Source organism: Aethalodelphis obliquidens, unplaced genomic scaffold (genome assembly GCF_003676395.1).
Source record: "Aethalodelphis obliquidens isolate GAN/ISIS:26980383/991018 unplaced genomic scaffold, ASM367639v1 scaffold20, whole genome shotgun sequence".
Classification (NCBI taxonomy): Eukaryota; Metazoa; Chordata; class Mammalia; order Artiodactyla; family Delphinidae; genus Aethalodelphis; species Aethalodelphis obliquidens.
This window is the reverse complement of record NW_020837964.1, coordinates 19,003,179-19,019,001: the sequence shown is the minus strand read 5'-3', so window position 1 is coordinate 19,019,001 and position 15,823 is coordinate 19,003,179. Positions and strand designations below refer to the sequence as shown.

The 15,823-nt window shown below is 36.9% G+C and overlaps 1 protein-coding gene across 3 annotated transcripts in view; it reads left to right on the top strand.

Moving 5' to 3' along the window:
* Positions 1-15,823, top strand: part of LRRC36 (leucine rich repeat containing 36) — a 34,499-nt gene that overhangs the window by 446 nt on the left and 18,230 nt on the right. For all 3 annotated transcript variants that reach the window (XM_027119590.1, XM_027119589.1, XM_027119591.1), the window contains exons 2-4: positions 2,044-2,132; positions 12,904-13,031; positions 15,106-15,157. In XM_027119590.1, coding sequence (XP_026975391.1) covers positions 2,044-2,132; positions 12,904-13,031; positions 15,106-15,157 — 269 coding nt within the window. The remainder of the gene's footprint in view (positions 1-2,043; positions 2,133-12,903; positions 13,032-15,105; positions 15,158-15,823) is intronic.

Here is a 15,823-nt window from a genome sequence, read left to right as displayed (position 1 = left end):
TGGTAGAGTTATAAATCAGTACATGGTCTTTTCCCATTGAATTAGGAGGATTACGTTACCATGGGCAGGGTCGTTAGAGATAAATTTGTTAAAGAATGATAAGGGAAGCATTTCTGTACAAAACCAAAAGTAAATGGACTTTTAAGCTCTAAAGTATCTGAATGGTAGATTTTTTTCTATTTCTTATTACCAAAATTCTATCAGAGTAAGGTACCATATTTTCTACCCCAAAACTCATGCTTTTAAAAAAAAGTTGCTTTATTATTTTTGAAAAATAGAAGTTTATTATAAACAATTTAAATAATACAGAAGTACAGGGAAAAAAAGTCAAAATCACCCCATATTTTGCTACCGAGTTAACTACTAGTAATGTTTGGTATGCATCCTTCCAGACATCTGTGTACCTATATACACATGTAGATATATCTATTAGTACTTTTTTCTGATGGTAAAAGTAATGTGGGTTTATTGTTGAGAATATGGAAAGTAGAGAAAAAAACAAGGAATAAGCCACTCATAATCCCACTACCCAGAAATTAATACTAATTATATTATGGTAAATATCCTCTTAGTCTTAGGTATATGTGTGTGTGTGTGTGTTTTGTGTGTGCATGTTTATATATTATAACAATATATAACATTATATATTATACAATCAATATGTAAATATAAAATAATAAATATATTACATTTATTTTATAGTAATTTTCTTCCTATACATACCTTTTTTAATTTGATAAAATATGAAAATATCCACACAACATTAAATATTCTTCCCCAGAATGTTTTTTATTTGTTTACTTCTTTATTGTCTTTCCCCTCCACTAGACCATAAGCTCCATGAGAACAAAGACCTTGCTTGTCTTGTTTACTGCAGTATCCCTAGTGCCTAGAACAATGTCTGGCCCATTTAAGGTGCTAAGGAGTAATTTGTTGAATGATGAATGAATGAAGTCAGTGCCTGTTGGCCTGGGATCTTGCCTGTTTCCACTGACTTTGCCTGTCTCTGCTCTGATCCATTATATATTTTATAATGTAATCCTCAGAGAGCAGCCTTAGTTCCCTATTTCTTTAAGCTCCCTTTTTTTTAAAGTCAAGTTTATTGAGGTTAATTTACATAGATTAAAATTCACCCTGCTGTAGAAAGAAATGGAATATGTCTTAAAAATTATTTGTATATGTACTTTGTAAATTAATTCCTATTTTATATGCATTGGGGTACCTTGTTTACTATAGAAATCCAAAGATGAGTTAATGTATAACTGAATAAACTTACTAGTGAGGCAAATAATTTTCACCACTATATTTCTGTTTAGTTACCTTATAGTGACTGCAAAAACAGAGGTAAAATGTTGCTCAAGTGCCTGGTATTAACATTAATACTTTATAAGCTCTCCAACCTTGGGTGAAGGTTTTTTTTTAAAGCCTTTCTGAGTCCCAGGTCCCCCAACCTATAAAATGGTGATAATAGATTAATAGGAGAGCTTTTATGATTAAATGAAATGGTGGGTGTAAAGTGCCTGGCTTATAGTCTAGGCTGTCTGTACTTACTGTATTTCCCAATCTGTACTTCCCAATCTTACTATACTACATCAACCAAGTGCAAACACTTGCCTTTCTTGTCTCTTTTTCAAACTAATGGCTATAGTTGTCTCCATTATAATTCTTGGTAGAAGAACCTTCTTTTCTGTGTCCTAACTATGAGTTTTTTAATACAAAAGAAAATATTATTATTTTATAATATGAAATACTATTCCCTCAATCACCCAGACCTAAGTTTGTGTCAAGAAAACAGAGTAAGTTCTGAACTTTCTGGCTTTCATGCTTTTAAAGCTGAACTAGAGTGTCTTTCTCTCTCATTATTCCCAATAAAAATATGACTTTTTAAAAAATAGCTTTAACTGAAATATTTGTGAAAATAATATGTTCTAGAGCATTTGAAAAAAGAAATCTGATCACCCTGAAATAATGTTTTCTAAATAGCCTTTACTGGTGCTCTCAGAAGCTTCTTTTGAGTTTTAAATAAATTATTCGATGTGGTAGCTCTAGGGAGAAGACAGTGAAAAACTGTGTAGCAAATGAGAGCACTGCATCAAAAGTCAGCACTGATGTTGATGACAGGATTGAAATTGGTAAGTTTTCCCTTTCTGATCACAAAATGATTAAAACATTAGTTGTTTCTGTTTTCATGGCCAATCTTGAGTAGGATGAAGACGAAATAGTTGAGAAATAACACACACTTGAAGAAAGCACAAGATTTAGTGGCTTGTATTTTTCCTCTTTTCTTTCACTGCCAGAAGGGCCCTATTTACTGAGTAGGCCTAAGCCAAAACCCATCAAAGTGCACAAGCTGTACTCAGTTCAATTTCACTTACATCACTTTATATCATTAGGCCATCCTGAAAATTGCATTACTGATCTCCACAGGATTCATTAACCAGAGACTCAGGACTCATCTGCATCAATGCAGCTCACACCATTAGCCTTCTGGGCTTCTCCACCTTGAACCTTCGCAGCTACAGAATCTCTTGTGGTTGTGCTATATTCTTGGGGATTGTTGCCCGTACACACTATTGGTAATCCAACGTGAATAAAGTGGTTATGCCACATTAATGGTCATGCCACAGGCTAGGAGAAAGCTTTCCATTGGAGAAATTGCATTCAATGTGCCCTTACAGATTAATTTGGTACTCATCAGATGACCTTTTAATTGAGAAAACTTTCTTTTGTATCAAGGCCTCTGTCCCTTTGAAGGGTCTATTGAATTATATACAAACTCTAAAAATTAATCCTTAAAATCTCAACAATAACTAATAGATTGACTATGCAGTTTAGACATTAAGAGTTTTCAGTTTGTAACATACAATATTTTATTTCCTGACTTCTTATCTATCTATGTAGACATTAATTGACAAGTTATTTTCACAGTATTTCATGGTAAAATAAGCCATAGTGAGGTATGATTTTTATTTTCCTTTCTTGGAAGTCTTAGCACATGTAAGTCACGGACCATGGATTGCTCTACTTCATCTTAAATAGCATTTTTTATATTTCAAAATTGATGAAATTCTATTGTAATAATTTTGGCAAATACTGAAAAGCATGAAGAACAATATTTTAATCACTCAGAACCCTGTCCCCTAAAAAGAATCCCAGTTAATTTGGTATATAGCTTTCTTGGTTTTTTTCTAGGTACAAGCATTTATATATCCATTTCCAGAAAGACAAAGATACACTAAAGCATAATTTGACTGCCTTTATTTGTATGAGCTGAGTTAAATTTCATTTATATCATATTACATCATTAGCACACACAGAGTCCCTCCATGAATTATAACGTTTTAAAGTGCACGGTCTTTACTGAGAACAAACTGCTTTACTAGACACAGGGCCTATTTCTAAAGGTTCTTGGAAGCTCCAGCTGTTGCTGGAATTTTTTTTAACGTAAAATTTATTTTGCCATGTTGAAACGTTAAAGAGCTTTGCTTTCCCCTGAAAATTATGTTTGTGCCAGATCCCTGGGGAGTGTTGCCTGTAAGCACTGTTGGTAATCCAACATGACTAAAGTGGTTATACCACGTTAATGGTTGTGCCACAGGCTAGGAGAAAACTTTCTGAAAAATATTTCCCACTAGCTCAGTTGTTCAAAACAGTGCTTTCTACCAATCATTTAGGATGGCAGGGAAGCTCACTGTCATGGATCCTCATCCTAGTCTCCTAACCACATAACCTTTGACTCTTTCAAAGTTCCCTCTCTCTTTTCCCATACCCCTAAAATAAGCATACCTAGGCTATGCCTTCAGACTCTCTTCTTTCTCTACTCTTTGCCCTATTGATCTCATCTATTTCCACAGCTTGCTTTATTTCCTCCCTGTAGATGACTCTTAAATATGTTGCTCTAGCTTTGACAACTTGTACCAGTTTCTCTGCACCAGTCCCCCATTTCTGTTGACCAACTATTAATATACACTTGGAATCACCACTGAATAATTTTCCAGCCCCTCAAGCTAAACATGTTAGAAAACCAAATGGACCCCTTTCCTCCAGCCCTAAACAGCTCTTAGGGTTTCATTAGTGTTACCACCACTTTCCCATTGCTGAGGCTCAGAACCAGAGCGGGGGTTGATGCTGCCCCTCCCCTAAAGTCCAGCTGAATGTTCATACCTTACACTATGATTCACAATTAACAAGCCTTTTCCCTTTTCTAATAGTCTCTTAACAGGCATGCCTAATAGCTATCATTTACTGAGTATAGACTCTGGGCTAGGCCCTGTGTATTGTTTCATTTAATCCTCACAACAATCTTGAAGGTGGTTATAATTATCCTTGTTTTACACGTGAGGAAACTGTGGCCCAAAGAGGTGAAATAACTTGCTCTAATTATATAGTAAGTGGTAGAGCTGGGATTCAAACTCTAGTCCATCTGTCAAAGTCCTCTTAAACATTACACCATGCTGCCTCCCAGTCTCTTCTTTCATTCTCTTAAAACTCAGCTGTGATTATTATACTTGCCTGCTCAAAAACTTGCATGACTCCCACTCACCTACTGAATTAAGAGTCCTTAATCTGACCCACAGGGCTTCTCTAAACAGTGGCTGCAGGTTATCTCTTCAACCTACCCTGAAACCTTATCTCCTGTTTCTCAACTACAGTATCCAATGCTTCAATCAAACCAAACCACTCCCTCCTTCTCACATAGTTCTTCCTTTTTCTCTCTTCTGCCCCTGAACTAATGCTGTCCCCTCTGCTTGGAATGCTTGAATCAAAATCCTGATCTTTCTTTATGACCCTACTCAAAGTCCATTCTTTTTAGTGAAATTTTTTGATTTGCCAACCAAAATTCTTTTCCTTTTTTTGTAGACTCACATAATTTATCTTCTAGAACATATATTCTGGAAATAGAAAATGTAGCCATTCCATGAATCACTTGCAACATAATTAGGATAATGAAACAAACATGAAAGAGCTAAGTAACACAATTTCAGGCAGTGCATATGAAAACGCCAAATGAATGATACAGATCAGTATTCCTCACACTCAGGGTTGTGGACTCCTAGTCCAGGGATATATCTTAGAGGTCCATAGGCAATGTGAGACCCTTTAATTTTGTACTTTTGTTTGATGCAGTTATGAAAAATATTTAAAAGATGTAAAAGCAAAAATACTCTTTTGCAGTATTAGTCTGCTATTTAAAAAATAGAATATTTTTTAGAACAGCTTTAGATTTACAGCAAAACTGAGTAGAAGTACAGAGTTCCCATATGCCTCCTGCCTCCACACATGCAAGGCCTCCCCCACTACCAACATCAGGCATCAGAGTGGTGCTTTTGTTAGAACTGATGAATCTACAGTGACACATCATCACCCAAAGTCCTTAGTTTACTTTAGGGTTCATTCTTACTGTTGTACATTCTATGGCTTTCGCAAATGTATAATAACATGTATCTGCCATTTTAGTGTCACACAGAATAGTTTCACTGCCCTATACTCTGTGCTCACCTAGCCATCCCTTTCTCCCCTTCTGACCCCTGGCAACCACTGATCTTTTTACCATCTCCATATATTTTTTAATAGATTTATTTATTTTTATTAATTTATTTTTGGCTGCGTTGGGTCTTTGTTTCTGCTCACAGGCTTTCTCTAGTTGCGGCAAGTGGGGGCTACTCTTCATTGCGGTGCCTGGGCTTCTTGTTGTGGTGGCTTCTCTTGTTGCAGAGCACGGGCTCTAGAGTGCAGTTAGTTGTGGCACATTTTGTTTATCCATTCACTTGTTGATGGACACTTGGGTTGCTCCCATGTTTTAGCTATTGTGAATAATGCTGCTATGAACATGGGTATACAAATATCTCTCAAGACCCTGCTTTCACTTCTTTGGGGTTTGCACCCAAAACTGAAATTACTGGATCATATAGTAATTTTATTTTTAATTTTTTTTAGGAACTGCCATACTGTTGTCCATAGCAGCTGTACCATTTTATATTCCCACGAACAATGCGCAAGAGTTCTGATTTCTCTACATCCTTCCCAACGTTTGTTATTTTCTGTTTTTTTGATAGTAGCCATCCTAATGGGTGTGAGGTGGTATCTTGTATTTTTAAATTTGTATTTCCCTAATGATCAGTGATGTTGAATATTTTTTTGTGTGCTTATTGACCATTTGTATATCTTCGTTTGGAGAAATGTCTATTCAGGTCCTTTGCTATTGAATCAGGTTGTTTGTTTTTTTGTTGCTGAGTGTTAGCAGTTCTCTATATATTCTAGCTATTAATCCCTTATCAGATATATGATTTGCAAATATTTTCTCCCATTCTGTGGGTTGCCTTGTTACTCTGTGGATATTGTTTTTAGAGGCACAAAATTTTTAAAAATAAATTTATTTATTTTATTTATTTTTGGCTGTGTTGGGTCTTTGTTGCTGCGTGTGGGCTTTCTCTAGTTGCTGCGAGCAGGGGCTACTCTTCGTAGCAGTGCGTGGGCTTCTCATTGCGGTGGCTTCTCGTTGCGGAGCATGGGCTCTAGGCACGCGGGCTTCAGTAGTTGTGGCATGTGGGTTCAGTAGTTGTGGCTCACGGGCTCTAGAACGCAGGCTCAACAGTTGTGGCACACAGGCTTAGTTGCTCCGCGGCATGTGGGATCTTTCTGGACCAGGGCTCGAACCTGTGTCCCCTGCATTGGCAGGCAGATTCTTAACCACTGTGCCACCAGGGAAGCCCCTTAATTTTTCATGATGTTCAATTTGTCTATTTTTTCTTTTGTTGCTTTGCTTTTGGTGTCACATTGCCAAATCCAGTGTCATGAAGCATTTTCCCTATGTTTTCTTCTAAGAGTTTTATAGTTTAAGGTGTTACATTTAGGTCTTTGGTCCATTCTGAGTTAATTTTTGTGTATGTGTTAGGTAAGGGTCCAGCTTCATTCTTTTGTATGAGGAATGAGTGATGGATAGCTGCTACTTTGCTAAGAACTGAATTAAGTAAAATTAACCCTAATTTACCTTCCACGTCTTCCCCCAGAAGTTGCAAGTCTTCAGTAGACTCCAGAATTCCAAAATAGTTACGACAGAATTCTGCCAGTGCAGTTGTTACCTAGGTGGGAGACAGATGCCAGATGCTTCTTACTCTGCCATCTTCCCCTGTCTCCACAGTTTTGCCTTTTCCAGAATGTCATATAGTTGGAATTGTACAGTATGTAGCCTTTTCAGATTGGCTTCATCTACTTAGTAATATGCATTGAAGTTTCCTTTGTATTTTTTCATGACTTGGTAGCTACTTTCTTTTTAGTGCTTAATAATATTCCATTATTATTATCCGGAATATTTGTTTATCCATTCACCTACTGAAAAACATCTTGATTGTTCCCAGGTTTGGGCAATTATGAAAAAAGCTGCTATAGACATCTATTTGCAGGTGTTTGTATGGACATAAGCTTTCAACTCCTTCGGATAAATACCAAGTGTTTAGTTCTGTGAGAAATTTGCAAACTGTCACCCAATATAATCTGCTTTTTAAAATATCTTTTTATACACTGAGTTTCTTAAATTGAAGTTTCTCAAACTGGATTCATATTTCAGAGTTTATGAGGATGTTGAGTTTGAGAAACACTAATGTAGATAGGCATATGCTATAGAGGCTTAAGGTGTGCTAGGAGCAAATGAGGAAAGGTTTTGTGGCAGATAGAAGTTCATTTCTCCCTCATATAGAAATCTAGATGGTGGCAGTCTAGGGATGTTATTGGGGGTTCTAAGAGGTGAATAAAGGATATAGTGGAGGGCAACTGTCAATCTCTGACACAATGGATGTGAGAGCAATTCAGCGAACAAGTGTGTATCAACTGGAAAATCTTGTGTTAGAGGCTAGGCACATTAGGAAATGACACAACAGTGTCAGATCTTCAGATACTCCCACACCAGAGAGATTTATCATAGCTATTAGGTTACAAGTCAGGCTGAGACATGAGTTCGACTGTGATAGAGATAAAGAACTATGGGGGAGAGGCACTAGCAGTTAGTACTGACTGGGGACCTGGGAAAAGACTTCACAAAAAGGAGACATTTAGGTTGGGCATTCAAATAGAATTCATTGGGCATAGTTTGGTGTTAAGTGCATAGAGAAGTAGAAAAAACAGGTGTGACAGATTAGGAAATTGACTCAGCTTGTGACTGGAGCTAAGGTGCTTGACTAAAGCCGAGTGGCAAAGGGCCTCTTTACTAAACATTTTCATTTTATTCTCTTGAAAATGGGTAGCAAAGGTGTTTTAGGTGGTAAGCATGATTAAATGTGTGACAGAGAGATAACTCTAAATTTGAACAGTAGTCCCAATGGGAGATAATAAGGACATGTCCTGACATAGGGCAATAATAGCAGTGTGAATGCAAATGAGGAGGTACAGATTGATTAAATCATTGAGGATATGAAAAGAAAACTTGGAGATAAAACATTAAGTGTTTTTACCTGCAATGTTTTGCTAGGGAGTCCAAACTTCAAAGAGTTGAATTTTGAATGAAATACATATCAGGTATTTAAGGCGGAAAAACACAAGGTTACTTAGGCAGTCTGTTCATGACGGGAAAAACTATAATTTCCTTTCATTATTATTATATCTACAATGGCTATCATATATTAATATATATTATATACACTATAATATATATTATAATTTATATATACTAATAATATATGATAATATATATCATATATATTATTTCAAAAGTCGGGGATTAAGTTGTCCTCATTGGGGATAAGCAATTTAAAGGAAATAGCAAATCTTCATTTATTTTGGGTTTTTTTGTTTTGTTTTAAATATTTCTTTATTTATTTGGCTGCACTGGGTCTTAGTTGCAGCACGCAGGATCTTTATTGCCACGTGTGGGGTCTTTAGTTGTGGCGGACTCTTAGTTGCAGCATGGGGATCTAGTTCCCTGACCAGGGATCGAACCTGGGCCCCCTGCATTGGGAGCGCGGAGTCTTAACCTTTGGACCACCAGGGAAGTCCCCTTCATTTATTTTGGAGGCTAGTGTTAGACCCATTATTTCTGCTCTCAAAATTTTATCTCAGTGGAATCTAGGGTACAAGATGTTTATTAGAGATCAATATCGAAAGGAAGGGGAGGAAGGAGAGTTGAGCAGAGGGACAGCTCTAGAGCAAGGACTGCCCCTGGACCCCATTTGGTCACTGCATATGGACTGCCTCTGGAAGGGCATGACACCAGGAGGTAATTCTCTGTAGCTGAGACACACTCTGAAGAGTAAATCAAGTCCTCCTTGAAAGGGATCTGGGTAGTGCATCTCTGTTTCTACCTCAGATGGGTTACAAGGTTTTTGGCCAAATGTGTGAAGCAGGGCCTCATCCATATAAGATTACTGGTAATTGAAGTAGCCAACTATTAGTTCTTTGCCACAAGCATCAGCATTATAAGCCATTTCTCTGTCATTAAAAATATAAAACAATTTTCAGTGGTAAAAAGATAATGAATTATGGTCCTATCACATTGGTTATATGGGTATAAAAACCTGGGCTGGACAACAATGTCATAAATACATTTGCTTTTGGAATTAAGTGTTGGATATATTTTACATCTGAAGAAAAAGAAGAAAATAAATTGAAGTATAAGACAAGAAAAAAATTATCTCAGAATGCAAATTGTTTCTTTTTCCTGATTTTTCCTGAAAATAAATTGAAGTATAAGACAAGAAAAAAATTATCTCAGAATGCAAATTGTTTCTTTTTCCTGATTTTTCCTGATTTTTCCATGACATGCTTAGTCATAATGTAGCAGAGCAAGGTGTCGGTTTATCTTTTTCAGGAGTGAGCCTATATCTTGAATATGACACCAAAAGTGTAACAACCAAAGAAAAAATAGATGAGTCACACTTTATAAAAATTTAAAACTTTTGTGTTTCAAAGGACACTATCAAGAAAGTTAAAAAAGCTGGGGAATTCCCTGGCAGTCCAGTGGTTAGGACTTCATGCTTCCACTGGAGGGAGCATGGGTTCCATCCCTGGTTGGGGAACTTACAAGATCCCTCATGCCGCGAGGTGTGGCCAAAATAATAATAATAATAATAAATTAATTAAAAAAACAAAGAAAGTAATAAAGTAACCCACAGAATGGGAGGCAATATTTGCAAATCATATATCTGACAAGGGTCTAGTATCCATTCTATACAAAAAACTCTTACAAATCAATAACAAAAAGACAAACAACCCAATTAGAAAATGGGCAAAAGATTGAATAGACATTTCTCTAAAGAAGTTATGCAACTAGCCAACAAGCACATGAAAGATATTCAACATCACTAGCCATCAGGGAAATGCAAATCAAAACCACAAGGAAGATACCATTTCACACCCACTAGGATGGCTAGAATCAAAAGGACAGATAACAAGTGACAGCAAAGATGTGGAAAAATTGGAACCCTCATACATTTCTGGTGGGAAAGGAAAATGGTATAGCTTCTTTGGAAAACAATTTAGAAGTTCCTCAAAAAGTTAGAGTTACCATTTGACCCAGCAATTCCACTCCTAGATGTATACCCAAGAGAAATGAAAACATATGTCCACACAAAGACTTGTACAGGAATGAAATCAGCATTATCCATAATAGCCGAAAAGTCTATCAACTGATGAATGGAGAAACAAAATAATGGCATATCCATATAAGGCATATTTTTCAGCCTAAAAATGATTGAAGTACTGATACATGCTACAATATTTATCTTGAAAGCATCATGCTACTTGACAGAAACCAGATACAAAAGGTCAAACATATTATTCCATCTACATGAAATGTCCAGAATAAGCAAATCCTATTTGATGTTTGCTAGGGCCTGGTGGGGAGGAGAGAATTGAGAGTGACAGTTAATTTGGTTTGTTTTGGGGTGATGAAAGTGAAGGTGGTGATGGTTGTACAACTTTGTGAATACAGTAAAAATCACTGAATTGTATTCTGTAAAAGGGTGACTTACATGGCATGTACATTATACCTCAATTAAAATAAAGATTCCCCCCACCAAAAAAAGTGATTCTATAAAATTTGATAATTGATTGACATTTGAGATGAGAGAGAGAACATCAAAGAACAAGTTTCTATCTTGAGGGATTGGGTGAATAGGAATGCCAGTATTAAGACGAGGGTTAGGGATGGAGGTGAGGACCATCAGCAGAAGTAGGCCTGGAAGTGAAGATTATGAGTTCGATTTAGAAAATAATTGGGAATTCTCTGGTGGTCCAGTGGTTAGGACTCAGCACTTTCACTGCTGGGCCCAGATTCAGTCTCTGGTCGGGGAATTAAAATCCCACACACACAAAAAAAGAAAATACTGACTTTTTAGTTGTCTATAGGGCACACTTTGGGGGGCAGTTCAAAAAACTTAAGTCTGGACATGAAACGACAGATCAGAGTTAAGAGATTTAGATTTAAGGTCAACCAGATTTGGGAGATAGCTGACACCAAAGAGAAGGTATGATAGCATCCAGCAAAGAGTTTGGACCTTGGGGGATTTGTTTGAACCAAGAGGTAGGTTGAAAGAAAAAGAACCTGTGAATCTAAAAAAGAGCATTAGCAGGGTAGAACAAAAACCAGGATGGAGCTGGGTCTTGGACACCTGGGAAGTTTGTGTTGTTCTGTAGGAAAGGGTTAAGAGGAGCCTTGAACCCAAAGTCACAGCTTACTAACCATTCTAATTTTCTACTAAGAATCAGGTTAAAATCAGCAATTTCTGCTTCACCTTGGTTTTTTTTTTTCCTGTGTTGCTACTGCAAAGGAACCACAGAACATAAACTTTGACAGCTTATGTCACTTTGAGAAATACAGTTCTGTCAAGTACAAGGGTGGAAGAACATCTTGTATTGAAGTAGTAGGACATTTCATTCCCAAAAGGCAACTCAGAAATAAGAAGCATTTTAGAGCTCCAAATGGACTAAAGGGCTGGATTTTCGAAAGGCTGGCTTTATTCTCACTCTGTATTCTCAGTTGCCCTGCCTTATAGTAGCTTTCTGTTGCCAGAGCCTAAACATGGGAACTAGCAGAAGAGCACACTGTTTGACTAAGGCCCAGACTTTGGAAACTATCTTAATTCTTATCCAATCCTACTAGAGAAAAAAACCTCCCTAAACAGAAACCTCTTATTTTCATCCATGGGTCCCCCAGAAGACCCCAAATCCCAGAATTCTGCAATTAATAAGTATTGATCAAGGATATGCAAAAACTTTTGTACAAGTGTTACAATCTAATAGAAATCCTAACAAACTCTTTTTGAGGTGGCCAGGATAGGATACAGTTTTTGTTTGTTTTTCCTTTCTATTTTTAAAGTTGTTTCTCTAATGGTAGGCAAAAATACTGGGAAACCTAAGGATTTGGCATTCGTTTCTATGAAATAGGTCCTGATTAGTCTTTTTCTTTGAACAAATGAGGAAATCAAGGCAGAAAGAAGCTGGTTTGAAATGATGAAGCTGATTTAAAATGACAAATCATTGCAGACTGTTGATTAAAGCCCTGGAGATGCCTGATGTCAGGAGTCTATTTCCAGCCATCTCCCCCTGTAGCTGGAGATTGTTGAATTGGTGTCAAAGTTTATTATATATTCACTTCAGAAGTATGTAAAATATTTGCCTTCTTCTTAATTTCTCTTGAGCATTTCATAATTTATGAAGCCATTTCATATCCATTGTCTTGTTTTAACCTCACCTCAACTCTAAGAGATAGGAAATTTAGATTTTATCATCACTGTTTTACAAGTGGAGAGATTGAGAGAGGTTAAGCAGTTTGTCCAAGTTCACGTGGTCTCCAAGTAGTGGCACCAGGACTAACTCTCAATCTTGTGACTTCTCTTCTAGTATCTTTCCATATGACATGTTGCCTTTAAAGTCTGGTCAGTGCTTCATTGTATGCCTTTTCTTTTGACACAGGCTCAAACAAAGGACTTTTTATTCCCTTCCCAAACTGGGAAATAAAGGATTCCCCAACAAGTACTTCTGTAACCCAGGACAATGGTATACCAGATCAGAAATTAGACACTTTGCCACTGGGGACACAGGTAATGTACTCACTTTCCTGCTGATCTGTTGACTAATCAATGATTAATGCTAATAATCCAGTGGACTCTCAATTATTGTGAAGGTCTAAAAGGACTTTTTAAAATTAATTTTTATTGGAGTGTAGTTGATTTACAATGTTGTGTTAGTTTCTGCTGTACAGCAAAGTGAATCAGTTATACATATACATATATCCACTCTTTTTTAGATTCTTTTCCTGATAGGTCATTACAGAGCATTGAGTAGAGTTCCCTGTGCTATACAGCAGGTTCTTATTAGTTATCTGTTTTATGTATAGTAGTGTGTATATGTCAATCCCAATCTCCCAATTTATCCCTCTCCCCTTCCCCCTTGGTAACCATTAAGTTTGTTTTCTACATCTGTGACTCTAGTTCTGTTTTGTAAATAAGTTCATTTGTATCATTTTTTAAGACTCCACATATAAGCTATATATGATATTGTCTTTCTCTGTCTGACTTAAGAGGACTTTTTTGATGAAGGCATGTTAGACACTTTAAAAGGAAAGCACAAGACAGGATGCAAAGGGCCTTCTCCATTAATTTCAATCTCCCCTTTCCCTCTCCCCCAGTACCTGATCAGATGTAGTATATTTTTTTTTTTTTTGGTGGGATCTTCCCGGACCGGGGCACGAACCCGTGTCCCCTGCATCAGCAGAGATGTAGTATATTTATACATATAACTTTAGCACATTTTATGCCAGGCATTTTGGCACTCAAACAGGGATACAACTGTTACAGGTTTTGTCTGGTTTTCAGTTTTCTCCTCTCTACCCAATGTCTCCATTTCCTGTTGCCTGGCTTCTTTACATTTTCTACCTCTGCCTTTTAATTACTGGATCTTAACATCTCAGGGGTGGCTCTCCCAACACTGCCTCTTCATTGAAGCACAAAAAAAAGAAAAGTTAAGCAGTAAAGATGGCATAGAAGTTGTGGGCAATGAACAGGAAGAGATCATACAAGATGAGGGAAGAATTAAAAATAAGTTTTTAGAGAAAAAAATTGGTGGGAGTCCATTACTTATTTATATGAATGAATATGATGCAGGAGGCAGAATTGACCACTTCAACTTCTCCTTTTGTCTATATTTTTATTGATAAATTATGAGCAATAAGTTTGCTGAAAATAGCCAGAAGGAGAAAGAAGAGAAGGAAAGACTCATTAATCTACAGTTTGGATAATCAACACTGTACAAAGAAAAAGATAGTAAGATTTCAGGTTGAATTTATAATACCTTCATTTTATAAAAAGACAGATTAACATTTAGTTGGTTTCTTTGTTTTTGGAGATTCTACTTGGGTAATTTAGAAACTATTTCAATTACCATTTTTTTAAAAATTTGGTATTCTTTTAAATGAAATGGAGACAAAATATACTATAATCTACAGTTAACATTAAATAGCACTTTTTAGATTAAAAACTTTGAAATTACTTCTTGAAGTGCGAGAGAAGAAGAAATTGAATAGCCTACTCTATGTCCTCTTAGTTTAAGAAATAGGAAGTAAGATTACTTTCTCTGCATAACTACCAAAAAGATGCTGAATACTTGAAGATGATTTTGTAAAAAGCAAACTCTAGAAAGCTTTCTACTTTGTATCAATCCTTGCTTAATTATGCCTTAGATTAATTTTCAGCCTATTAAAAAGTCTCAGTAGCTCCCATGGTTGATACTCAGCTTTACTAGAGGTAAAGTAAGTATGGGAGTTCTTCAAGCAGAAATAAGTTGGAAAAGGTGGTACCATCTAACTTCTATGCTGAGTTATCTAAAGCAGAGAAAATACAATATTTCACTGTTTGGTATGTCCTTTACCATCTAAGGATATTTTGTCTTTTCAAGGCATCTCCTTATCTGCTCCAGAGCAACTCTAGAATCTCTTTGTATTGTGACTGTTTTAAAATAAGCTTAAATCTGGACCTTTGCTTGAAGATCTTTTTCCCTAGTTTGCAAGGATGGACTTGCTTACTAATAGGAAAGTATTCTGAACCTCCCTGTTCTAGTTAAACTCATGTCTGAATGCCCATTGACTCCCTTCTCCTAAACTTTCAAACTTTTTTTTAGATGCAGGAAGTGGCAAGAAAGGAGATACCAAGTGAGAATCACCAGGAAGATGGTAAATATTTTGCTTACAGTATTTTTCTCCACACTAGTCGGAGAAATCTAGGTGTGATGGGATTTGGGAGAAGATGGAGATGTCTCAGTCCTGGGAGACTACGTGATGAATTCTCTTCTGCTTTCGTAAGGGGCTGCCCTGGATGCTTAGTGACCTGTGAGGTCTTTCAGGTTGAAGAGTGGATATTCTGACTTCCTTTGTTCTTGACTTTTTGTATTGGCTGACTATTCCTTGTTTCTTTTACCTTTCTTGCCTTCTTTTGGATTTATTATGTTTTTTGTTTTTGTTTTTGTTTTTTTTGTGGTACGCGGGCCTCTCACTGTTGTGGCCTCTCCCATTGTGGAGCACAGGCTCCGGACACGCAGGATCAGCGGCCATGGCTCACGGGCCCAGCCGCTCCGCGGCAGGTGGGATCTTCCCGGACCGGGTCACGAACCCACGTCCCCTGCATCGGCAGGCGGACTCTCAACCACTGCGCCACCAGGGAAGCCCTATTATGTTTTTATTCATCCATTTTTTTCTTTCTGCTAGTTTACAAGTTACACACTGTTTCTATGCTTTTGGTATTATTCCCAAAACTATAATATGTGTCCTTAACTTATTCAACTTTAAAATTAATCAATACTTTAACTCTTCTCTTGTGTAATTCAAAGACCTTAAAGTAAT